Source organism: Rana temporaria, chromosome 10 (genome assembly GCF_905171775.1).
Source record: "Rana temporaria chromosome 10, aRanTem1.1, whole genome shotgun sequence".
Classification (NCBI taxonomy): Eukaryota; Metazoa; Chordata; class Amphibia; order Anura; family Ranidae; genus Rana; species Rana temporaria.
Window position 1 is genome coordinate 29448103 of NC_053498.1, and position 27833 is coordinate 29475935.

At 42.2% G+C, this 27833-nt stretch overlaps 1 protein-coding gene across 1 annotated transcript; it reads left to right on the forward strand.

Moving 5' to 3' along the window:
• Nucleotides 1-6353: 6353 nt before the first annotated feature.
• Nucleotides 6354-18909, forward strand: LOC120916486 (trypsin-3-like). Its single transcript, XM_040327471.1, has 5 exons — nt 6354-6462; nt 9467-9632; nt 12594-12853; nt 16439-16575; nt 18705-18909. Exons 1-5 carry the CDS (start codon nt 6423-6425, stop codon nt 18852-18854), a joined length of 753 nt encoding a protein of 250 aa, XP_040183405.1. The 5' UTR covers nt 6354-6422; the 3' UTR covers nt 18855-18909.
• The last annotated feature ends 8924 nt before the right edge of the window (nt 18910-27833 follow it).

The window sequence follows — 27833 nt, forward strand, 5'->3', positions numbered from 1 at the left end:
GGGGTTTCTTCTTCCGCTCTCCGGGGGGGGGCTTCTCCGGACTCCGGGGGTCTTCTTCTATCTTCTCCCCTCTTCCGCTGTTGACTCGGCGAACCCCGGTTCTTCTCCAGCTGTCCGGTGCCTTCTTCTTCAGCGCTGGCTGCCTGCTATCTTTGTGTGTTAGCTCAATTAGTAACAGGCAGCCGGCGCGGTCTTGTGTGACGTCACCTTCTTCTCTTCTGTTCTTCTCCCCTCTTCCGATGTTGCCTCGTCGCCTGTTGTCGCTGTAATGATGGAAGCGCGCCTTGCATCCCATTTATATAGGCATCACCGTCCCATCATGCTCCGGCAGGTACCCACGTGGTGGGTGCCTACCCACGTGCACCCACCACGTGGGTACCTACCGGAGCATGATGGGACGGTGATGCCTATATAAATGGGATGCAAGGCGCGCTTCCATCATTAAAGCGACAACAGGCGACGAGGCAACATCGGAAGAGGGGAGAAGAACAGAAGAGAAGACCCTGACGTCACACAAGACCGCGATGGCTGCCTGCTAGAAATTGAGCTAACACACAAAGATAGCAGGCAGCCAGCGCTGAAGAAGAAGGCACCGGACAGCTGGAGAAGAACCCGGGTTCGCCGAGTCAACAGCGGAAGAGGGGAGAAGATAGAAGAAGACCCCCGGAGTCCGGAGAAGCCCCCCCCCGGAGAGCGGAAGTAGAAACCCCCCCCCGGAGAGTGGAAGAAGACCCCCGGAGAGTGGAAGAAGAAGCCCCCCCTGGTAATAGAGTAAGAAGACAGGGGGGGCATCCGGAGCAGAATAATAAATTATTTTAAAAACCCTTGTGTTGTGTGTTTAATAACTTTTACTTTTTGCCTCCAGGTGAATGGATAGGGGTACGATGTACCCCATATCCATTCACTTAGGGTGGGAGGCCGGTATCTGGGGACCCCCTTATTAAAGGGGACTCCCAGATTCCGATAAGCCCCCCGCCCGCAGACCCCGACAACCAACGGCAAGGGTTGTCGGGAAGAGGTCCTGTCCTCATCAACATGGGGACAGGGTGCTCTGGGGTGGGGGGGCCCGCAGTGTGCCCCCCTGCCCCAGAGCACCCAACCCCCCCATGTTGAGGGCATGCGGCCTGGCACGGCTCAGGAGGGGGGGGGCGCTCGCTCATCCCCACTCCCTTCCTGACCGGCCGGGTAGCGTGCTTTGGATACGGGTCTGGTATGGATTGTAGGGGGACCCCCTACGTCGATTTTTCGGCGGAGGGGGGGTCTCCTTACAACCCATACCAGACCTAAGGGCCTGGTATGCTCCTGGGGGGGGAACCCATGCCGGTTTGGATTTTACAAATTGCCGTGGAGTTCTCCCTCGGGAATGCATACCAAATGCCGTCGCTTGAATGGGCCTTTACAAGGTGTGACTAACTTTACACTTTGTAAAAGCAGCCCTAGTTTTACACTTGGCAAACTAACACTTACGGCGAAAAAACTAAGCACAAAAGCTTTGAGGATCGCCCTAAGTGCTAATTTGCATACCAGAAGAGGCATTTAGACTCGAAATGCCCCCAGTGGCGGATGCGGTACTGCATCCTAAGATCCGGCAGTGTAAGTCCCTTACAGATGTCGGATCTTCTGCCTAACTTAGGAAAACTGCTTCTGAGGATCTGTTCCAAAGTTAGAACCAGAGATACGACGGCTTACGCCGGAGTATCTCTTTTGTGGATATGGCCCATTGTGCTTTGGGGCCGTTTCTCTGCTAAAGGTAAGGCCAAGAAATCTTGAGGATTTATAGATGATCTGTAAAGAGTGGACCAAAATCCCTCCAGAGATGTGTACAAACCTGGTCACTAGAGATGAGCTCCGGCATGTTCGCACACTCCATGTGCAGAGCCTGCCAGGAAGCCGGCGCTGCGCTAATCACAGGCAGTGAGACATTTCACAATCTCTGTAGCCGCATATCTGGACAATGTCTCACTGCCTGTGATTATCGCAGCGTAGTGCCGACTTCCTGGCAGGCTCTGCACGTGGAGTGTGCAAACATGCTGGAGCTCATCCCTACTGGTCACTAACTACAAGAATCGTCTTACCTCTGTGCTTGCCAACAAGGGTTTCTCCACCAAGTACTAAGTCATGTTTTGCTTGGGAATCAAATACTTATTTTACTCACTGACCTGCAACTCAATTTATAACATTTGTGTTATGTGTTTCTTCTAGATTTTGGGCTTATAATCTGTCTCTATCATTTAAATTACACATATGATAAAAAATTATAGACCCTTTAGTTCTTTGTAAGGGGATCAAACATTTTCCTGACTGTAACCTAATTTCTGAACTTGCTTGTTTTGGTTTCTTTGTATGTATGGATTACATGGGTTATTACCGACATGTAGTGAAAATTTCATGTCACCAACACCTTTAGAAATATATTTACCTAGAAAAAGGGTGACGTACTCAGTACTCCGGCTGTATTCATACAAGCTGCTGCATTCCCATAGAGTAACAGGTGGTTCCAGCAACACAAACAACTCATTTACGCCGTATGAGTAAGAGAACCTGTGTGAATGAGCCTATTTTTTCTATCAATTACAAGTTTATAAAACTTACTATGCACACCACTATTAGTCCCTTTTATGACAGGTTTACTTTAAAGATAACCTGTACTGCGAGAAATTTGGGGCTACCATTGTTGATCTACAGAAAATGATAGTTCCCCATCTACCTTTGTCTTTACTGTTTTGCGACATCATTCCAGAGCAAGCATGACAATTTGGAATTTTAGGAATTCAGATCCTTGTTCCCAGCCAATGAGTGTGAATGTGAATTACTGAAGCTAATGAATAAAGCATGAAGAAAGAAGTAGTAAAAAGTGAATGCCAGTGTTGCCAACCTACCAGATTGAAATTTACAGACACAACACCCAAAATTAACTGGCAAAGCCAAGTTTTTACTGGCATTTCCAAAATTACAGTTTTATGTTTCAATGATTTTTATTTAAGTTTTCCAATACAAATTCGACTTTTCATTGAACAGTTATTAAAGCAGGATTTGGGAATCATATATTTCTTATGTCAAGGCACTTGAGGGTCAAATCTTAACATCTACCATGTCCAGAAGGATTTTTGAATGTGGACTGAATCACATTAACAGGACAATAAACCCTGCCCAGGTCGACCATGTCCAGGACTTCAAGTTCTTCTCCATTCCCAGGCCATCTCGGTTGAACCAAAATTACAGTTTTGAGTGCAAATTATTTAGGCTACAAACAAATACAATATGCAATTATCAATATGTTGTTAGGTAGATAATAAGGCAAAAAACATATTTCCGATTTTATTTTCTATATAGTAAGTAGTTCAGCTACAGGCTTTAGGAGGGCAAGAAATTAGAATGGGTGGCACAAACACATACAATTTACTCTCACAGTGACACTGACAGTGTGCAGTAGCACAGATGATGAAGAGACCTCATTGACACAACACATCCCCTCCTGAGTCACAGTGACAGTCTCTCTCCAAGCCCAGTGATCCCTCCAGTCCACTCCAGTCTAAACTGCACTGACGGTCCCAGCCTGCCTTGCTCCCATACCGCAGACCTGTACACAAGGCTCTGGCCGCTCTGCTTGGTTCCATTGCACCATGACATCAAGCGACGTGCCCAGGCACCGCCTCCGTCAGAGCCACCCAATCACACTGTAGTAGGCACTCAGATTGTCTCAGCTCTGGAACCAAGCTGAGCATCACAGCCATTATTTGTTACTGGCAACCCTTTGCATTTACTAGCAGGAGAAAATTGTCTCTTTTTTACTGGCTGCCAGTAAAATTACTGACGGTTGGCAACACTGGTGAATGCTCATGCAGAGGCTACTGGTTAGTAACTCTCCAAGTCCAGCAATGACCTTAACTGCATAGATTCACACAAGAAAAACATTTGAGTCCATTCAAGGTCCTTTTGTTAACTGAAGGCCCAATAAAGGTTTTTTCAGTGTAAGCTAATTATTCAATCTGCACTTAAATTATTTGGTCTGGCACTCTTTCCGTTGGTGCATGTTTTTTTTTTTTTACTGAATAGATTATGACAGCAAAGATACTACCATTTTCAGAAGGAAAGGTCAGTTATGTCTCCTTATTTCCTCACAACAGGTTTTTGACCCCAAACCATAATAGTTTCTGTTTATTGCACAATTGAACTTTTGGTTTTAAATCAGCTAAATACATTGCAGGTGGATGAAAACAACAGCTGTGGATCGTCTAACAGTTTATGATACATAAAAAGCCGACAACAGCCTGAGTAGAAAAGCCTATCCCATCAGCAAGCTGAACGGTGGGATCCTTTCTCTCCTGGTGGAAGCAGTTGACTTTGCAGAGGTCTGAAAAACCTTCTGCTGTGTTAGAGCCAAATCCTAACAATCAGAAGGGAGCACATAGGTGTGACTTGACAGGGGGCATGTTGGACCTCTGTAGAATGATCACCGCTACAGATAGAAAAGGTCTTTCTCTGCAGTATGCTACCATGGGTTAGCTTGTTCTGCTCCTTGTGGCTACTTTCAAAAGAAAACTAAGACTTTTACAGATGTACTAGAAAGTGTTACAAGTTTAAGTTCTGTTTGTTACCCTGGGGCAGTTTTGTGAACACACCTCCACCTAAGCCTCTCGGTGTGCTTTTAGGTTCATGTGGCGAGTCACTGATTCCAGTAACGGCTGGTGCTCCATCAATCAGGGGGGGGGGGCAGGCATACAGACCTGACTACTGACATTGCCCCCCCCTGTTGCTCCAGCCTGCCAGCCCACCCAAACACTCCCCCTCCTCCAGCCCACCACTGCACACCATATCCACCCCCCCAGTTGCCGGCTCGCTTGCCCTTTGGCCTGCACTTACCCATGCAGGTCATGGCTGCGGCAGTGGCTTCCCCCCTTCGTCTCCTCCATGTCTCAGCCATCGTGTCTCCTCCCAGCCAATTGGGTCTTCGGACTCCCAGGCAATAGGGTCTTAGGACTCCCAGCCAATAAGGTAACAGGACCCGCTTCCTGATTGGCCAGGAGGAAAAACAGGAAGACATTACTAATGTCACAAAACTGGGTGGGCACTGCGCACTGAGCCCACCCTTACAAAAAAAAAAAAAAATCCATTGAAATTCATGCGTCGGGGGCCCTGCATGTAGATTAGGGGCCAGATGCATGGATTGTGGTGGGGGTGCATGTGCGCCCCTAATGAGCAGTGGCCTTTGACTGATTCCTTATTACACACATCCATGGCTGCTTGAGAAAGTAGAATCTATCTGTGGAAATTTAGTTATTGCTTGCCATCCTCTCTACTGGAAATTATTATACGTTCAGGGCTTTATTTCCTCAGAAAATAGATGCTGGTCTCTGCAAACTTCCCACCCCAGAGCACCAATCCTGTGTACCACCCAATACCATCCTTTTTAGAGAACACAGAACCAAGTATCAAATTGTGATACTAAGTAATTTGTGTGGAATCTGTAAATGATGAAAAGAAAAGCAGTAAAGTAGATCCACCCAGCAACAATAGACCCCTGTAACAATAGACCCCTGTAACAAAAGACCCCCACAGCAACAATAGATCCACCACAGGAACAATAGACTTCGGCAGCCAGCCACAATGGATCCCTCCCTCAACAGTAGATTCCTCCCAGCAACAATTACTCCAACAGCAACATAACACCCCCTTGGTAATAATAGACTCCTCGCTTTACCATAGATACCCCTACCAACAAGACATCCCTCTGCAGCCAGCACCATTAGACCCTCTAGCATACCCCAGCACCTGTTGTCAATATATACATTCAATGCTTGAGGTGCCAGAAGTGCCCTTAATATGTTTACTAAGCTTTCAAGATGATATGTAGAAATACTAAGTAGAGGGATAGTCAGCTGAATGTATATGGATGATTCTATGACATGTAAGCAATGACAAGTTTCAAGATTGCTTTTAATTAGTTTGCAATAAAATTTATAGATTTTAGAAAAATACATTTTTTGTGAATTTTTTGACCCTCTCATAAATATAAAAAAAAGTTCTTATCATGGTTTCCAACAGGCTTCTGACGTAAACCATAGTTGTGATATTTACTTACGTGGGAAGTAGTGCTGAGATATAAATAGATGGGAAATTAGCACCTTTATATATTAAACTTTGCTTCACCAAATATTCTTCCAATTTATGTATAAAAATATACCCCAAATAAATAGGAACCAAACAAGCTGATGACAAATGTGTGTGTCTGTCACTGTTTTTTTTGCGAGGTATTTACTGAAATATCTTTGCAGATATGGGAATTGTCAGGTGTCTGGAGGTGAGTCATGGGAACGGACAATCTGCTGACTCTGCAGACCTTTATAAACCTTGTCCGGAGCTGACAACGGTCCATTCAAAATTTCAGCAACTCCAAGAAGAAGAGTTACCATCAGCTCACTATGCTTTATATCTGGATATGCCTGTTCCTGGGGCTTGCAGGTAAAACCTAATCATTGTCACACCTCATTATCATTTCTGTTGTAGCTTGAATTAGAAATTGTTTGGAAGTGGAAGTATATGCCAATTTTATTTTCTGTTTTGGATAGAATGCAGAAGGATTGGAAATGCAATCGTTTTTTTTTAATTTTATTTATTTAAGTAGATTCACCTTCTCTATTTGTCCTAGGCATCAATGCCACCAAGATAGTAAGTGTTGGGAAACTCAACATTTTAAAGATGTCATCAGAACAAAAAAAAAGGGGGGCCTATTCCAAAGGGGACAGATGCCCAGTGACCACTGTCCAAAAGGGTAATTGCCCTCACTTAGGGGGGATTTTTACGCTCACTTTCTGTTCCATTCCTGGGACAAGAAGAGAAGATAAATCTCCCTGATGGGATACAGACAAGAAAATAAGATGGCAGATATATTAACCATGTCCTACATTTTACAGAATGAAAAATAGCTATACATACAATCATATACATGCATATGTACAATATGCATATAGAGTTTATTATAACATACAGAATTTTTTTTTAAGGTACATAAAGGAAAAGGCAGAGTTAGCTGATACTGACCAGATATATAGTTAGTCAGGTTGAAAAAAGACAAGTCCATCCAGTTCAACCATAAAAATTAAAAAAAAAACATCGTACAATCCCATATACCCAATTCTATACCCACAGTTGATTCAGAGGAAGGCAAAAAAACCCAGTAGAGCATGATCCAATTTGCTACAGCAGGGGAAAAAATTCCTTCCTGATCCCCCGAGAGGCAATCGGTTTTTCCCTGGATCAACTTTACCTATAAATGTTAGTACTCAGTTATATTATGTACATTTAGGAAAGTATCCAGACCTTTCTTAAAGCGGTGGTTCCCCCTTAAAAACAACTTTTTTTTATTCCACTGCCCCCCCACATTCCATCACGATTAAGGCACATATTTTTTTTTCCTGCTGTACATACCTTACTACAGCATATTCACCCGTGCATCCGGGTTGCGAGTCCCGCGGGAGTGGGCGTTCCTCACATGCTGTTGATTGACGTTTCGCCCAAAAACGAGCTCTCCCCCCGTCGCGTAAGCCGCGTCACGGTTGGCGAAAGGAGCCGAACGGCGAGTCGGCGCTATACTGCGCATGCGCATCGCCGTTCGGCTCCTTTCGCCAATCGTGACGCGGCTTACGCGACGGGGGGAGAGCTCGTTTTTGGGCAAAACGTCAATCAACAGCATGTGAGGAACGCCCACTCCCGCGGGACTCGCAACCCGGATGCACGGGTGAATATGCTGTATTCCGCATTTGGAGATGAAATCTCTTTTCCTCTAGACGTAAAGAGTGCCCCCTTGTCTTTTGTGTTGACTGTAAAGTGAATACCTCAACACCAAGTTCACTATATGTACTCCTTATATATTTGTACATGTTGATCATATCCCCCCTTATTCTCCTCTTCTCAAGAGTGAATAAATTCACTCTTAAAGTATTAATTTCTTTATAAGATGGTCACTGATGCATATCTAGTCCCTACATGTTTCGCCAACATTGGTTTCCTCATGGGATTGTATGATCACCGGTGTAATACATGGCTCAAGGGGAGCCCAATAGTAGGCATACACTCAGGCCAATCCAGTAACCGTAACAGAGGGGGGTATTTCTGTCACCACAGGGGGCACAGAAGAGCCAAGATAAACTCTGCTTATAAAAATAGTGTGAGTACAGGGGTGCCAGTAGCAATTTGCAAGTTGAAAATGTATATCCAGTCCAGGAATGTTGACTTGCACAGAATCCTGCTGAACAACAGGGGTAACCATCATGTGCTGTTATAACAGTCCTGCACTGGATATACATTTTCAACTTGCAAACTTAATTACTGGCGCCCCTGTACTCACACTTTTTTGTAAGCAGAGTTCATCTTGGCTCTTTTGTGCCCCCTGTGGCAGCACTTTCACCCCCCTTTGTTACGGTTACTGGATTGGCCTGAATGTATGCCTACTATTGGGCTCCCCTGAGGAAGCCAATGTTGGCTAAACATGTAGGGACGAGATACGCATCAGTAACCATCTTATAAAGAAATGAATTCTTTGGCCAGTATCAGCTAATGCCCAGTACACACGATCGGAAATTCCGACAGCAAAAGTCTGATGTGAGCTTTGGAGTGACCGTGTGTATGCAAGCCAAGCTTGAGCTGAATTCTGTTGGAAAAACCATCCAAGGTAAATCCGATCGTGTGTACGCGGCATAACTCTGCATTTTCCTTTATGTACCTTAAAAAAAATTGTATGTTGTAAAGAAATTTATACCTTTTACGAAATATCTGTATCTGTTTATATTGACACCGCTATAATAAAGTTAAAGCGTAGTTTCACCCAGAAATTGAACTTCCGCTGCATTCTCAAATATCAGACTCTCTCTCTCAAACAGCAGTCTCAGAGCAAAGCAAAAGGTGAACTTTTACCCCCAACCCGCAGAAGCACATACTGACCATTCCTTCACTCCCTCTTCACATAATTCAGCTGCTGGGAACAAGAGGAGCTGCCCTGTCATGGACATAGTCATTCAAGTTGTAGGTGCCGCAAGGTTATGGACTCTGCTGATGTGACAAGTCCAGTGCTTGGTGATTTTCCCAGCACTCTCACATAAAGTCAGTGTGCATAAGCATCCATACCCCAAATACCTGGTTAGTATTTAGTTTGCTCTTGCTGACTGAACATAGCAGCAGGGAAGCAAAGGGAAGGTAATAATATGCTCTTGGGAAATGGGAGTAAACGATTAACTTTCCCAAAAGTTGCACCTCTACAATTTAGCCAAATGTTGGTATAACTTGTCAGAGGGGCGTAACTGATGGGCTGGGATCTGAGCTGAAGCCTGACTTTCATTTACCTGACATTGGAGTTGAATACAGTGTGCAGGGGTACTTGTATGCCATATTTCCCAAACGTTGGCAGCATACTTTGGGTTCTGTTTTAATAAATATCTGTAAACAAAAATGGTTTTTGATTCCTTTGCAGCCGCTGCTCCTTCGTATGATGATGATGATAAGATTATTAATGGCTATGAGTGTGCCCGTTATTCCCAACCTTGGCAGGTATATTTCACCGTTCTTGGAGACCAATGGTGTGGTGGATCCCTAATCTCATCACGGTGGATCATATCTGCAGCACATTGCTATCAGCCGTAAGTTCACTGATTCTTCTTTGTAGATTGGTAATAGTTGGCAATACAGAACACAGATAAAGCCAGTGGCCTAGGGCTGAAATGGCTTGGGTTTCTGAATAGGATCAAAGAATCCTAAATCAGCCATAAAATGGAAATCTGTAGTTGTCTGAATCTTCATACCAATGGGATATCCCTCCATTACCTTGAGTCCCTATAGTAACACAGTGTTATTACCTGTTGATCCTGCATGTAATTCCAGTATTTTTTCACTTTATCGGGCCAAGTGATCCAGCAAAAGTGGAAGCTAGATAGGTTTGGATAATCCATTTAACACTGATAGGGCTGGGTACAATGGCCGGCTTCTGTTACTTTAAAGTTTGAAATCATTAAACAACATAATACATCAATTAAGATAAAGGACTATGCCCACAAACCAAATGCTATCTTACGTCTATGGTTTATTTAAAATATTGCCTTATATTATATTTATGATACTTGTGAGTATTGCAAGTAGCCACAAAGTCACCCAATACCGAAAATAGGATAGATTATAATGATTAGAAACAAGTTAATATTTAGCTAATAAAGCAAAGTTGGCTGTGAGATCATGCACATCTTTACTGTAATATCAAGAGAGGAATATTTAGTGGGTGGTGTTCAAAGGGATGTTTTTTTTTTTAATGCCAAGGCATGGTGGCCATTGGCCTAGTGTTTTTTGTGCTACCAAAAAGACTTGAGGTAGAAAAACACAGTCGCATCCTCTACACCTTCACTTTTAATATCCAAAGACCTGCAAAGATCTTTTGGTCATATTACGGCTTTGGGTCAAGAATTTACTTACTACTTTAATTTCAATCGTTTTTTTTATTGGATTATTCAAAAAAAAGGAGAACACCATTGTTGCATTGTGACCTACAATGTAACACTAATACCTAGATTCACATAGAGTTAGGCTGGCGTATCAATAGATACGCCGACCTAACTCGGAATCTGCGCCATCCTAAGTTTAAGTGTATTCTCAAACAGAGATACACTTAAACCTATCTAAGATACGACGGCTTGCGCCATCGTATCTTAGGGTGCAATATTTAGGCTGGCCGCTAGGTGGCGCTTCCATTGCGTTCGGCTTAGAATATGTAAATCACTAGATACGCCTATTCACAAACGTACGTACGCCCGTCGCAGTAAAGATACGCCATTTACGTAAGGCATTTTCAGGCGTAAAGTTATTCCATCAAATAGCTGGGCTAGTAATGTTAGGTATGGCTGTCGTTCCCGCGTCGAAATTTGAAAATGTTATGTCGTTTGCGTAAGTCGTCCGTGAATAGGGCTGGATGTAATTTACGTCCAGGTCGAAACCAATATCCTTGCGGCGTACTTTGCCGCAATGCACACTGGGATATGTACACGGACGGCGCATGCGCCGTTCGTAAAAAACGTCAATCACGTCAGGTCACCCTCCATTAACATAAAACACGCCCCCCTCAGCCAAATTTGAATTAGGCACGCTTACGCCGGCCGCATTTACGCTATGCCGCCGTAACTTAGCAGGCAAGTACTTTGTGAATACAGTACTTGCCTAGCTAACTTACGGTGGCGTAGTGTAAATACGATACGCTACGCCACCGCAAAGATGTTTGCGGACTACAGTACTTGAATCCACCTATAAGTATACAACGGAGGTACATACATAGTTAAGAAAGGAAAGTTAAGAGCCTTAAGAGTCTTCGGATATTACATGCATGAGATAAAGAATCAGAAAGAAGACCAGGAGTTTAGATGGGGAGGCGACCTCCACCTCCCAACACCCCAAATGAGTTCTGTTTGGAGGGTGGGGGAACGTCCCACTACATGCAAGCTAGTGGTTTATGGAAAACTGTAAAACATGACAACCAAGAAAAGGCTCCAGGGTCTGTAATAGACATTGAACTGGGTGGTACAAAAATAAACCGTCTCAGAAACGTTCATGCAACTAATCCACAAAGACACATAGTTGAACTGTAGCATAAGTTAATACTAGAACTATGTATAGATGGGTGGCACCCCAAGATTGGTAGGAAGGGAAGGGGGTCAAAAACAAGAACCTCATTCTTTAAAAATCAGCTCAGTCCCATGGAGGGAAACATCAGACACAGCGATATCTCTTGTGTAAGTTTTAGAAGCCCCTTAGCAAAGCTCTGGGCTGACCAGAGCATATAGGTGCTCTAAAAATTATAAGTTACTGAGAAAACAACCAGTGTGTTTTTATAAGAGGAACCCTAGTTCATAGTGGGGGACCTAGTTAATAAGAGATATAGTGGGAAAGTAGAAGGAAAGAAGGAAGAAGAGAAAGCAAAGTGACCAAGCGAGTCTCGCCCCCTTACTAGGAGCGTGGATGGGTTCATTTTATAAGGTTCAGTCATATATTGGGACCATGGTCCCCAAGTGGCCTCATATTTCAGTGGTGTCTAATAAAGTACTCGCCATTTTCTCCTGGGTCATGATCAAATTCACCAACGTCTGCACTCCTGTGACCCAGATTTAGCGGCGGGCTAAAGCTCACGGTTGACTGATGTCACAGAGCCAGTCCAGGCTTTACAGGGATCCTGACAATGTCATGATCCGCCCAGATCCCTAACCGGCAGTTGTTAACATGCCGCTGTTAGGTTGACCCAACAGTGAGCTCTGGAGGGACAGAGCAGGGACTGAAAGTCACCACTCTGTGCTCAGAGAGGACCCAAGAACTGAGCGAACAGGGGTCTTTGATCACTCAGTTCTCAGTATTAGAGCTGGTAGGGGACAGCAGCAGCATTGGATTGATTCTGCAGCCATCAAGGTATGTATGTTTATTTTCATTTTCATTACTGCTCTATTAAATTGTTTAGCCATTAATGTTATTTATAGAAATCCTCTATATTTTGCACGTTGTAGTCACCCTTTATTTAATAAAGTATATTGATATCTAAAGTTCCTCTTTATTCTTATATCCAACTTATACAGGCCCCAGTACCTAACTGCTCACCTTGGGGAACATGATGTTAGTAAACAAGAGGGGACAGAACAGCGTATCCGGGTGGAAAAGGCTATAAAGTACTCCAGCTACAACTCTAAAACCTTAGATTATGATTTCATGCTGGTCAAACTAGCTGAGCCTGCCCAGTTCAATCAGTACGTTCAACCCATCCCAATAGCCACATCCTGTCCAACGGTGGGAAGTCAGTGCCTGGTGTCAGGCTGGGGGAACACAAGAATCGTTGGAGGTAAGTTCACTGTCTGGGTTTTACAAATAGTTGTTTTAAAGCTGAACTTTATTCAGTAAAAACATCAAATGCATTTAATCCAAGGACCTCATCATATATATACCCAAAATAAAACAACCTGTTTTAATCTCAGACCTCTATAACCTGCATGACAGCAGACTGGGAGAGAAAGGGCAAGTCTGAGGCTTGCACATGCTCTGACTACAAACATGCTGAAAGAAGGAAACAGCAGAATGAGGACTTTAGCCTCCACACATACGCATTGCTGGATGCCCGATGTTTATGTGCTGCGCATGTGCTAACGGCAAGGAAACTAATTGGCAATGAGTAAATTCAATCAGTGCACACAAAAAATGCCTAAAAGCTATAAAATTATAAATCCACGCTGTAACGGAACCCCCAAATGGGACAGGGGTTAAAGCTGTTTAAGATATTCCATTCCCGACACCAAGACAGCGACCGACACATCACAGTCAGGCAAATGAACCCCAATAACGAGACACACAGCTCTGTTTGAGGTTCCACACGAATAGACCCTTTAATGAGAAAATCAGGCTCTTATATACAGTTAGGATCCTGCAGTAACCAAAATGAACAATGACTCAACTCCGCCCACAACATCATACAATGAGCTCCAATACACATATTTTTTGGTAGACATCATGACTCCAACTCTGACCTAATTTGCATGAGCTAATTAACTACATCTGATGTCTCTTTAGACTGTCTGTTAACTTGCAATACACATTTATCACAGGACTCCTTCACACAATACAGGGTCCATTAGCACAAACCAAAATGACAGACCCTCAAGAGCCATCCTAGATTCATTTACATCACAACAGACAACATTAACACCTAACAGTATGTGTCCCCACATTGAATGAGTCACTCTTTCAATTAACCTGTTGAGTTCAGAATCAACAACCAGTAATAGTTCAAGATATCCTGGAATATATTGTGAATTACAGACCCATGTTAAAGCAATCCAAGATATATTCTGAATGTCTATTATTTCCTGGCTCATACTTTGTAAGAGCTTCTGGGTGCCACGGGCCCTCCTTTACACACGCCTATTGTAATAATGCATGCATGAATGGTTTTACAGGTGGAGACAACTGACTTTTGTTTTCCCTACTCAACTTTTCTGACTTTTTTTCACTAGTTTTGCATTTGGCCTAGGGTAAGTGTCACTACTGGTAGCATGAGGCGATATCTGGACCCTATAGAGTTTCCACAGGCAGTCCAACTTCCTCAGGATGGCACATCAATACATGTCATTAACAGAAGGTTTTCTGGGTCTCCCAGCGCAGTCTCAAGGGCATGAAGGAGATTCCAGGGGAAAAGCAGTTACTCTAGGAGAGCTGGGCAGGACTGTTTAAGGTCTGTAACCCATATTTAGCTCCTTTGTGCAAGGAGGAACAGGATGAGCACTGCCAGAGCCATACAAAATAACCTCCAGCAGGCCACTGGTGTGAATGTATCTGACCAAACAATCAAAAACAGACTTCATGAGGGTGGCTCGAGGGGCCAAAGTCCTCTAGTGGGCTCTGTGCTCACTGCCTGGCACAGTGGAGCTTGATTGGCATTTGCCATTGAACACCAGAATTGTCAGGTTCACCACTGGTGACCTGTGCTTTTCACAGATGAGAGCAGTTTCACACTGAGCACATGTGACAGACATGAAAGGGTCTGGAGAAGCAGTGGAGAACATTATGCTGCCTGTAACATTGTTCAGCACAATGCATAAGATAGGGGGGGACCACCAGTTCTCTTGTAGGGAGCACAAGCACACATGGTGATGAAAGCTGGTCCCCCCCCCCCCTCTCCATGCTGCCAGCTTTTATCTGCTGAGAAAGAGACAGTCGTCCCTCAGTAATCTCCCTCTCAGCACTGGCTCTAATGTTAGCTCTGCTCCTAAGTTTGTTATCTGTTTCTCTCTACCTCTGTCTCTCTGATCCCGGTGCATTGCCATGAAATGCGATTTGCCATGAAATGTGATGGTCCGCCTCCATCACATCCCATTGGCTCACTCATGTCATGTGACATATAGACACGTCATCAGTCTCAGCTAGGCTATCATAGGGAGAGGATCTCCTCTCCCTGTAATAGCTGAAGCTGCACGGAGCTGTAGTACTAAATGTAGCTTATTCGCACACCCAGGGAGGTCAGCCCCCGTGCAGCTCTTCAAAGGGCTAAGAGAGAGGAGAGGGGGGCAGGCAGATGGGAGGCTGCTCCATTATACAGTCTGCCCATGGTGTGTGTGTGTGTGTGCTGCTGGTCACACAGCCCGAGAGCAGGGGAGAGGAGGGGAGAGGCAGCCTATAGATGTGTGTGAGATCATTGTTTCTATAGATTGTTACACGAGCAATGCACTCACTGCAACACAGGCTGCTCCTCACAGAGCTGTGCATATCACACTGGCTTCTCCTTCCTAACAGTATATACCAGCTCCGTGCTTTGATTCTTGGATTCTGCACCCTGGAAATCCCCCATACTCTCCAATAGGACTTTTATATTATCTTTTGGTTACACGGGTATCACTCTCAGTTCTATGGAAGGAGCAGGCGCAGAAGAGGTGGAGGGGCGACACTTGAGCCCTCATCCACATATATAGCTGAAGCTATCACAGGGAGAGGAGATCCTCTCCCTATGATAGCCTACCTGAGACTGATGACGTGTCTATATGTCACATGACATGAGTGAGCCAATGGGATGTGATGGAGGCGGACCATCACATTTCATGGCAAATCACATTTCATGGCAATGCACCGGAATCTGTGTATTTTTTTCCATCTCATTTTTATTTTATTAACTCAGTTTTATCTTTTAGATTTAGCAGGAATTATGTAAGTTATGTTCTATTTGTGCCTGCATATAATTTAATTGTATTTATAGCAAAATATTACTTTCATATTTTCTTGGGGGGGGGGGGGGCTGTCAGGTAGTCTGTATAGGGCCCTGCGATTTCTATCAGCAGCCCGGCAGGAAGTCTGCAAAAGACACAGGAAAGCTCTTAATTCACTTCAACAAATACATTTTTTACACTTATACATAACATTGCAAAGCATTTTGTTATATCCATTTTATTTTTAATACCTCAAAAAAGGATAGTTAGAGCTTACATACACTTAAAGCGAAGGCTATTGCTGTGCCCTGCAAAGCACAGGTTGACTTCAAAGGAGTTGGGGCTCTTCAGGCTTTGGTTTATTGTTCTGGTTCCTTGCAAATTTTTTCACGCTTTTTCTGCTACCATTTTTTTTGACAATTTTAGTATTAAGGAAGGGTTATATATTGTGCCAGGTCTTTATTGCTGTCAATTTCCCATTACAAGATTATTTCCACTTTCTGTATTGTCACCAGGACAAGAAGTGAGGGGGAAATCTCCTTAATACATAACTGAACAAAATTGTTTTAGCTGGAACTCCACTTTAGTTAAAATACGTATTTAAAAGAAAAATGGCTCTGGTCATCTCCCAAAATAACATAAATGATAATATAAAAATGTTGACATGTATAATATCACCTATATCTTAAATTACACTGCATTGTAGATAATAACACAAATATTTTACTATTTTTCAGTGCAATATGCTACAAATTTACAATGTCTTGATCTCCCGGTTTTGTCCGACTCCAGCTGTAAAGCTTCCTATCCAAACCAGATCACTACAAATATGTTTTGTGCTGGTTACATGGAAGGTGGCAAAGACTCATGCCAGGTGAGCATTAAATATAAATATTCATAAATGTCTTTATATTGCATTTTGAGGATGGCAAGTATATCCGACTAGACCATATGGCTGCTATAGAACCAATGGCATTACTATTGCCTGGGCTATGGGGCCCCTTTAAAGGATAGGAGGATTTAGTTAATCTTTAATGCCTGCATTCAAATAGAAAAGTTGGGGTTGACATGTACCCCCATTCAGCCATAACATTATGACCACTGACAGGTAAAGTGAATAACATTGATTATCTCGTTACAATGGCATCAAAGTGGGTGGGATGAATCGGGCAGCAAGTGAACATTTCGTCCCTAAAGCAGAAAAAATGGGCAAGGATTTAAGCCACTTAGACTAAAATGTAATGGCTAAATGATTGGGTCAGAGAAACTCCAAAACTGCAGCTCCTGTGGGATGTTCCAGGTTTACAAGGACAGGACCTATTAAGTGTGATCCACAGAGGGAAAACCATTTAGCAAGCAACAGGATTGTGGGCGGTCAAGGTTCATGGATGCATGTGGGGAGGGAAGGCTGACCTATGTAGTCCAATAGAAGAGATACTATTGCTCAATCTGCTAGAAAAGTTATTTCTGATTCTGATAGAAAGGTGCCAGAACACATGGGAATAGGGTTAACATTGTGCTTATTCCTATTCTCATAGATGAAACAAGTGTTATCCTTGAAGTGGAGGGGCACTGCAAGGATGGTTGTTGAATCATGCGCTTGGAAGCTTGTTGTATGCAGAGAATACTTAACTTTCATGGAGGATTATCTTTATCATAGCTTTACATCATGTAGATAGAAACAGGAAGAGAACAATAAGGGAACACTTACTGTAGATACAGACAATACATCCTGTTATTACATTACTACAGATAATTATAATACTGCAGTGCCATCTGCTGGTATTAATTTATATAATGCATATATATAGTTCACAATATAGAAAGCTACTTTCTGTTGCTTCTTTCAACATGAGGAAGTCCAATTCAAGGAACTCCAGAAGAAAGTATGGTTTTAAGCCTTAACAGAATGTGTGAAAACGAATTGGAAAGCTTTATATTATTTGATAGGGTGAGAATATACAGGTTCAGATATCTCTCCTTTCAGAGGATGGAAGCCTGTGATATTGTGAATATCAAATGATGCTTTCATTGAGTTGACCTCTTTTTTGTTTTATATCAATAAGTTGTTCAAACCTTGAAGACTCAGAATGCAACCCACTTTGATTTTACTGTTTACTATTCATTCTGAGACTTCAATTTTTTAATCTACATAGCTGAATATGTGTTTACATCTGTATCATACTGTACACATTTATGGGGTAGAACTCTAAGCTTAATTGCACATAAAGGGAACCCATTTACACTAAATTAGAAAAAGTATTGGGACACTTACCTTTACACGCACATGAACTTTATTGGCATCCCAGTCTTAGTCTGTAGGGTTCAATATTGAGTTGGCCCACCATTTGCAGCTATAACAGCTTCAACTATTCTGGGAAGGCTGTCCACAATGTTTAGGAGTGTGTCTATGGGAATGTTTCCAGAAGCGCATTTGTGAGGTCAGGCATTGATGTTTGACCATTCTTAACAAATGCGCATCTGGAAGAATGGTTAAACATTTCCGTAGACACTCTCCTAAACCTTGAGGAGAGACTTCCCAGAAGAGTTGAAGCTGCTATAGCTGGAAAAAGTGGACCAACTCGATATTGAACCCTTCAAACTAAGACTGGGATGCCATTTAAGTTCATGTGTGTGTAAAGGCAGGTGTCACAATACTTTTGGCAATATAGTGTGTGTGTATGTATATATATATATATATATATATATATATATATATATATATATATATATTTATTAAAACATAAAACTGCATGCAAGTTTGATACCTAATTATTACATTTAAAAATATGGAATTATACAATATAACTGAAATAAGTAATTTAATAAATAAAATGTGCCAGCAGCTATTATTTTTTTGCTTAGATTTTGAAGTATAATATTGAATATAAACTTTCAGAAGCTGGAGGGAGGTTTATCCCACACAAGTAAACACAAAACTTAATTATTAGTGGTCCTATCCTTTAAGGACTTTCCTGTAATGATGTACCTCTATTTTAACAGGGGGATTCTGGTGGACCACTGGTCTGCAATGGAGAGCTGTATGGAGTGGTCTCCTGGGGTAAAAACTGTGCAGAACGTGGATTTCCTGGTGTCTACAACAAAGTCTGCATCTATTCTAACTGGATTAAGAACATTATAGAGAGTAACTAAAGCCTATATTACACCAAAGCAAATGTAAAATAAAGCATAGTACATGTTCACAGCATCTCTGAGTGTCTGTATTGCTTTTACTGTCTGTGGTTTTGTGTGCATAACATAATTCAATGAGTCTATAAGCCACCAGTTTTTTTTTTTACACAAGGAGATATATGTTAATATATGTCATATTTTCACCAAGCCATGCAGCTGTTGTAGCGATACTAATAACTGAGAACCTGTATAGACACCTGTTGTTCAGAGAAGTCTAAATATAACATAAAAGTAACCATTTAATATGCAAGTTTATGCATTCATCTACTTACTGTATATTGTTGGTTATTATCTGGCCTTAGCAGATATTTCAAAGGTTTCACAGGGAATTTAATAAATGCCTGATGAAGCCTTGTTTAATGCTACAGCCAACTTTTCCATTAGAAGCTCTATTCTTCATTCTTAGACTAGAACTGATGTGCACATTAAAAGAAACCCGCCATAAAAGAAGCACAGGGGCAAACATTGCTGTGTTCTCCTTCTAAAAATGCTCCTTAACTGGTTGTCCTGATTATCCTGTTGCATCAACGATTTCAAAATAACTGATATGAAGTAGTATGCAGTAAAGGACTTTTTTTTTCGACTTTCCTGATCTGTAGTCTTTTCCTCAGTAAGGGACTCACAAAGCAAATAAGACAGGGAACAACTCTTCAGGATGCCACCAGCAATACCAGACTATGTATTTCTCTGATAACAGATATACTTGATTTAAAGCTGAAATTCAGGCTAAACATATATTTCTCTAAATTCAACAGCCACACGTGTCTTTGTGCAGTAATCCAGTATGAAAGAACTCCTGTACTTTCCCTCTGTGCAGAAATTTCCTGTAATAAAGACCGATCATTGCTGCTCTCTCTTTATGTGCAGGGTGACTGGTCTTGTCTCGGGCCCCTGCTGTTTCTCTCCCACAGCTCTCCTCTCTGCACAAGCAAAGTTTAGCACACTTATGATATCCCTACCCCGGCAAGGGCCACTGTAATATACAGGTCTTCTGTCCCACACCAGTGATGGCTCACCCTCACCTGGATCCAAGTAACACCAAAACACAGTTTAAACTTAGCTGAGCTTTATTAGAATTAGCAATAAGCCCTGAAAAGAGATACATTGATTAACAGAATACCAATATTAAATGCAATGATATAATACAACTGCTCAGTAAATGAAAACTGGATTGGTGGCCGTTCACTTTGACCGCCAGCGGGAGGCCTTGCCTGAAATGCACTGAACGAGTGAGTGGTGAACAAAACTGTACAATACATTCCAAAAATAATGTTTAACAATTTCCCAAAAGTTATGTTACTGACTATAAGATCCTTACTCTAGCTAACCAATAGCCAGTGGGAATACTATTCAAACAAACACACACAGAGTCTGCCAGTGTTGGGGCCCTTTAAATCCTGTTTTTGAATACTCAGACTTTTGTGAAGTAATATTTGTAATCCACAGAATGGAAAGGGGTATCTTCACAAGTGTCACAGGGTAACAAAGATCAACAGATGTGGTGATCCACCTTCAGATAGAGCTGCATTAGCGGTAAATAGGACCTAGCAGGATTAAGCAAAATCCACTTACACAAGGATGGCAGAAGATCTCTCACCATTAGATGCACTTGATATATCTTCCTTCCAGCAATTGGTAGATTGATCGCTGTCTCAGTCGACTGGATGGCAATGGGAGCAACCCATGCCACAAACTCCTCCAAACAGGTAAATGATGATGATTGCTGCAGTACTGAAATGTGTCTCTAGATTTCACTGCACGCACATCTTCAGTAATCAGGCAGAACAACACACTGCAAAATCCCCTCTTATCACGGTCCCTACCGTGCCAAGCCAATGGCCAGGTGAGGTCACGCCCCAAGTGGCTCTAGGTGGCATTGAATCCAGCTTTGTCTGTTTATTGCTCCTGTTAATTTGCCTCTGATCCTTACCTCAGTTCTCTATTCAGCCTGCTTTCCAGCTAAGCCTAGCTCTGCATGATGTGCTGAAGGCTTTTCTCTGGATCTCCTTGCAATCAGAACCTGTCACTCCTGGCTCAGTTGAGGCAGGTTACCAAATCAACTGGGTATTAAACACTGCCTCACTCTGAGGGATTTGTCAGTTCATTGTCTCTGTCATTGCCAAAGGTTCCTATCCTTTAGTTGCAGTATTCCAAGACTGACCCCGGCTTCAAACCCTGGCTTGTTCTTCGTTTATCTTGACTTATTGAATCCCTGACTACAGCTTTACTTCAACTATCCTTTGGCAAATTCCTGTCAAGCCCCCATGCACAGACTCACAGCCCAGGTAGCTTCTTACCTTGTTATAGTGGGCTGTGTGTATTTGCAAGGGTGAGCATACAACTCTGCATTATGGACTCGACCCAAGGTAAGCCCTTACACCTCTCAAGTGTGCAACACAGGCTCTGGAAGTGCTCAGGAGACAAGCACATACTTTTTCTGTCTGGCTGACACAATGCCAGTCTGTCTCTCCTGTGTCCTCCTCTCTCTCCCCCAATCACAGCTCCCCTGGCTGCTATCCAATCCTGTCCTTCCTTGTTTTTTGTTGTTAGGGGTGGGCTTCCTTCTTAGCTACAGCAGGACCCAATCTGCCTTCAATCCCGCAGCTGTACCCAATAGAGTCTCTCCTCCTGCTATCAGTTTAGCCAGAAAATACAATGCAATGTTTCAGAGAGCAATACTCTGCATATATTACAGAAGCAATACTAAGCCAGTTCTACATCTATATAATTAACAAGGTAATATCTGGGATTCCAAAGGCATTCAGTGTACACAGTGAATTTATATCCTACATTTATATGACTGTATGGCCATGTCTCTAAGACGCTACCCCCCCTGGCATCAGCGTTTTGGCAGAAAAAAAAACAACGCTTGGTGATTGCAAACGTAGGTAACCCACTTAGGCATTGGGCATTAATTCATTTAATTGAGCAGAATAATAATTTATTCTGGCCATAGAGATAAACTACTGCTTAAGCTCTAAATGCACTAAACTGCGTTTAGACATGTGTAGGTGCATCAATCTGTTTTCTGCCAAAACGCTGCTGCTTCCAGATGCACTGGCAGTGTGTTTTTTTTTTTCTGCCTCTTAACGCCTGAGTCTCACAGTCTAAAACAGTCATTGATAAATAAAGTCCTACTGTGAGTAATAAATGTCTCCAAAAGAGGAACAATAGTGAAAATGCAGCAAAAACTAATAGTGTTTACAATACACAAAAACAGAAATAAAATAAAGTGAATTCTCGCGCAAAATGTCACACTAATAAATAAAGTGATGAGTTAAAAAAATGTGTCAAAATACACAAAGGAGGTGTTAAAGCAGCTATGCTGCAACAGAGGAGAATCAATAAAAATAAATGAATAAATATCCACAGATCTTGAAAGTAAATAAATTGATCCTAGGTGTATCCGGTCTCACAGAACTCTCACCTTATTAATAAATATAATCAGCATCAAGGATAATCATAGAGCACTTCACCTCCATATAAATTTCATCCATCATATCACAAGCAGCGGCCCTTGTATTGAAGCCAAACTTGTATACACTGATACTGACCTCGCACATGTGATATATGGCAACCATTTAGTTATAAAGGCTACTCCGATGGCTTTGTTTAAAAAGAACAACCATGGATACCTATAATTATCCTCACAAATGGCTAAACAAGAGTTAAACCAATATGACAAATAGATACAAAATAAATATGTACATAAAAAGATAAATGAAAACTGTGAAAAAAAGTTCCAAAATTGGTGAATGGAAATAAGTCTCCCAGATAGACTGACTTCAAACGGTCGTTTTTAGTCAAAGTCTCCAAACTAGACCTACTCCAGATGGTCGTTTAAAGCAGTGGTCATCAACCCTGCCCTACAGGGCCCACTAACAGGCCAGATTTTATGTATTACCTTGGGGAGATGCAGACTAGAATACTGCAATCACTGAGCAGCAAATGATATCACCTGTCATGTATTTCAGTTATCTTGCAAACCTGGCCTGTTAGTGGGCCCTGTAGAGCAGGGTTGATGACCACTGGTTTAAAGCATAGGGTGATGATTCAATGTCTCGTGAAATGAGAAACGAAAAAGGCCCCATAGCATATTAATGTTCAGGAGAAGATTCGGGGAGACGCAGCATCTCCATGTTTACACTCACTGCGAGACTTTTTCAGCTTAAGTGTAAGAGCAACCATTTAGTTGAATAAACCACTTTTTAAACGTTATTATGCTATGGGGCCTTTTTCGTTTCTCATTTCATGAGACATTAAAGCATATTTGAACGATCATCTGGAGTGAGTCTAGTTTGGAGACTTTGCCAAAAACGATTGTTTGGAGTCAGTCTATTTGGGAGACTTTAAATCCCTGTGCCTAGAGAGACCGCTGTAATAACGGTCATCAACCTCTGGTAAGGAGACTACATTATCACTATTTAGGTGTCCTCTTGGTGGAAGAAGATATCTCTCTTTACACATTCAACCTATATGCACCGATGTGAATCACAGTATATGGACTTTCTGCCTTGTTTTGGCTTATTTCCATTCACCAATTTTGGATTTTTTTTTACAGTTTTCATTTATCTTTTTATGTACATATTTATTTTGTATCTATTTGTCATATTGGTTTAACTCTTGTTTAGCCATTTATCAACATTTGTTTTTTTACAATTGGTTCATCACGTTTTTTCACTTAGCGCTGTACCTCAATATATATAACATTTGGTTTAAACCCAAAGACAAGTCAAGAGTACATGATACTCAAATGGGGGGATTATATTTGTTGATTTCAAAACACTAATTGTTTTTACAAATTTACTAAGACATCACCAGAATCGTTCTAGAGACTTTAGAAAAATGAATTATAAATAGGTGTGGTCATTAAGAATCTGTATAACTATGGGGAGAGTAGATGCTTCTGGGTGCTTCCACCCTCTCACAATCGATAATCTGGCAGCTATACATAGGTGGGTGAGAAAGGTTTGGTATCCAATAGGCCAGTTGTCAATGCCTACTACCAGCAGATGTAAGATTCAATGACAACTGAGTATAAGACACTTGGTGTAACCAAAGTATGTACAGCAGGTAACACAAAATAAACATTAAAACAGAGAGTACCTAGTCAATAGATAAATAAAATGGGTGGAGGCAGTGTGAGGGTCATAAAATAACAAAAGCTTCAGTACATAACAGGATAGTGTAACTAGGACATCACCCAATGAGAATTAGGATTAGAGAACCTGGTCTTCAGAGGTTAGTAGGAAAAAGCAACAAGGGAGGGGGACAGGGGGCAAATAGGGAAAGAGTAAGGGGGGTTGTATGGAGGTAGGGAGGGGAAAGGGGGAACAAGGATAAGTAGGGGGGAAAAATAAGTACCAGTGAGGGGCAGAGCCAGCAAAAGCAACAATCCCTTAGGGAAAAAGGGAAAAACGAGCTGTTCTAGTTTCAGATTGTTGGGGAGTCCCTGGGAAACATAGGACAGTAGTAATTGACCCATGGTATCCACATTTTTTAGTTTTTTCATTGTTTGTCTGTATAGCTGTAAGTCTCTCATAAAAAATAACCCTAGAAACCTGGTGCTTGAATTTCATGAAAGGAAGTGCAAAGAACTTCCAGGCTCTGACTCTAACCCTTATGACGTCCATCAGAATTTAAGTTACCAGGTAAAATTGGGTATTGGTAAACTAAACCTGCAAGCTTCCCGGGGGTTTGTCCTGGGTTTACTGGAAGTGAGGTGAATGACAGATGGTATTTAGACCCAAAGACTATCAGCATATTTTGGGGAAGAACACAAACTGCAGCAAACAACTTGGGATAGAAGTTAAGTATTGCAGCCAGAGTTTTTTTTTTTTACATGCTGTGCTTCCCTTTTTTGAAAGATAAATGTATGTAGGCAGGTACTTACAATTTGGGTTATCGCTAGATAGAGAGCCTGGGCTGCCCAGGTGGGGAAGCGTTAATATAGAGTCTTCCAGTTTCACTGGCTTTATGGGTTCTGCCCCCCACCCTATTCAGCATACAAATTAGGGGGAAGGCCAGGCTTGAGGAGCGAGCGGGACCTAAAGGGAAAAGAGAACAGGGTTTAGTAAAATGATATAACTCAGAGAAAACTTCAATCACCATCACCCTAAGGAAACCAACCTGCTAAGGACTTTGCCTGGACAGCTGAGAAATAGCTAGTGAGGGACTTGAATGTTCATGGACTGTACGGTCACAGCGTTCAAATAAAGTTTGTTAAAAGTTTATGAGTCTGATCTGAAGTTATTCAAAAAGGGTGCATGGTGGTACATGGCATATCAGTGGAAACGCGCCTATAACACACAGGAGGAATGCCATCACAAAGGGTTAACTCTAGAAAGGAGTTGGCGGGAGGAATATAGTTGCTAAGGGTGACTATGAACTGATGGGAATGCATAGCAGCCAAACAAGGAGTGGTTCCAGGCTCGGGTGACAGGTCCTCCAGGAGTAAGGGGGTCAATATTCTGGCTCCCTCACTAGAGGTCGGTTCCCTAAAAAGTGACTGGGCCTGAACCAGCAGTATGGATAGACTGGGAGAACGTAGGAGATAATTAATTCTTTCACTGGGAGTAAGGTGGCAGAGGCATGCCAAACTGGTGTAAAGGGCATAGGCTCAGAGGTGTCCTTCCTAAATACAACATTCATTGAGAAAAGGTGTGTAGTAACATGGGACAAAACACTTCAGAGAGAAACTCTGTATGTTACATACCTGCATACTGTGTAGGGCTCATCTCTAAGCCGGGATACTGCCTTAATGTTGACTTTTGCATGAACATGGTCCCAGGCATTGGTGAGTACGTACACGAGAAGAGAGGTACCCTCATGCAGAATGAGGAGGCCACGCCCACAAAAAGGCTTTAAAGTACAGGTTTAGTATACCAATACTCAATTTAAAGAAAATATGTAGAAAAGTGCACCTATTCCTACTTAAACAAGTGCTTATGGATTAGGTGAAAATAATGAATTCCTCAATGGAAATAATATGGGGCCAATTAAGGCTAAAGCTGCTACCCATAAAGCCCCATCAGGGCAGCGCTATAAACTCCAATAATACAGTACAAACATAAAAAAGTACAAAAATTAAAAGGAATAAAAGTTATCATGCAGTGCAATTATATATATATATATATATATATATATATATATATATATATATATATATATATATATATATATATAAATATATAAAGAGAGTCCATAATTCAATGAGACTGTCCAGAAAGAAGTTCAATTTCTGATTACAAGATAAGCGGTCACCAACACCTCCACACGTGCAGAAGCAGGGGGGTACTCTCATCACCCTTCAAATGAAACTCTTACCAAAATCAGCTAGATTGCAGGCAAAAACACACATAGGTTTGATCTCTCTGCCTCCAATCTCAGAGGGAAAGCTGCACCTGAGGGTTGGATCACACAGTGATACACTCGATTCAAATCAAAATGAAAAAGGAAATTCCGTAGTGTAATCCAGTTTAAAACGCTTTCCACAAAACACCCCCTCTTAAGACTTGCACTTACAAAAACAACATTGCAAACAGGCATAACATTAAACAAGGTCACATCAGCAGACCCATACAGAGATAGCGTGGTGTCTCCTGACACATTCGGCTGCCCTTTCCAGCGGTAGTGAACGCTGTGTCCCTGAGCTGTGTGCTGACGTCACTGATGGTCGTCGAAAAGCCACACCATGACATCATCTGAGGGCGTGGCTTTACGGCGAGACGTACCATCCTTTATACCTGTTTTTGTGTACGCTGCTAGTGCAGGTAAATTTAAGCAAGTCTATGCTGTGAGCTAGGCCTGTTTGTTTTTGATCTGTGGGCAGGGGAGTGGCTTAGTGTAGGAGTAGGTGACTGACATGTACTTCAGCTCTTGGGCGCCTCCCCTGTTTCCAGTGGAAAATGTTCTGTAAAAGTGGCAGGGCTGAGTGCTGGAGTGGCATAGGGTACATGTGAGGAGCTCTGACCAATCCCCATCTAGGATTGGAAGGGGGCAGGACTCCTACATATTCCCATGGTCAGCCTGCTGGGGGAGGAGTTGTCGGTAGGGTAAACTGAAGGATGGAGTGATAGACTGTCGTGCAGGAGGAACACCCCCATCTGAGGGGGGTGTAAATCTGGCGGGGGAGCTGGGAGGGAGCCTCTACTTACACAGTCATTGAGAGGGGTCCCGGAACAGGAGCTAGGAGAGACAGTTGGTCTGCATGGTCCAGAGAAAGTTCAGGAAGGATTCAGGGCAGGTGTCGGTGAGTGGAAGCACAGTGGAGATCAAAAAAATACACTTAAAGTTTAAAACGACAAATTAAAATGGGTTGGTCTATTTTTGAAAGAGAAACCATATTACTATATCTTTTAAAATTGCAATCATAAATAAAAAAATATTATATATATATATATTTATATATTTTTTTTTTTTAAAGGTTAACTTTTTCTTATTGTTTATAAAAAACATAACAAACAAACACTACACAGGTATATTATCCTAGCGAACATCGCTTCAGTCAAAGTGCAATACAATACTCAGGTATACAGGTAAACATTGTGAAACAGCATACAGAAAATATCATCACATAGCACAATCTACCCTAGTCAGGGCCTAGGCACTGGCAGTTCTGGAACCATAATATCCCTATTAAGAGCTGTACCCTAGGGGGCAGGTGGTATGGTACTCTCTGAGTTAACCCAAGAGTCTCATATTTTGGAGAACTTTTTTAGGCATCCTCTAGCTTCGTATGTTAACTTATATAATGGTATCGCTTGGTTGACAATGGTAAGCCAAAGCTTAATATTTGGTGTGGCCTGAGATTTCCAGTGCATGGTAATCGTTTTTTTAGCATAAAATAGCACTATGCGTATGAAGGATTGTACGTTTTTGGATAAATCTTCATCATCAATGTATCCCAGTAAACATCTAAGAGGATTGCAAATATTAGGA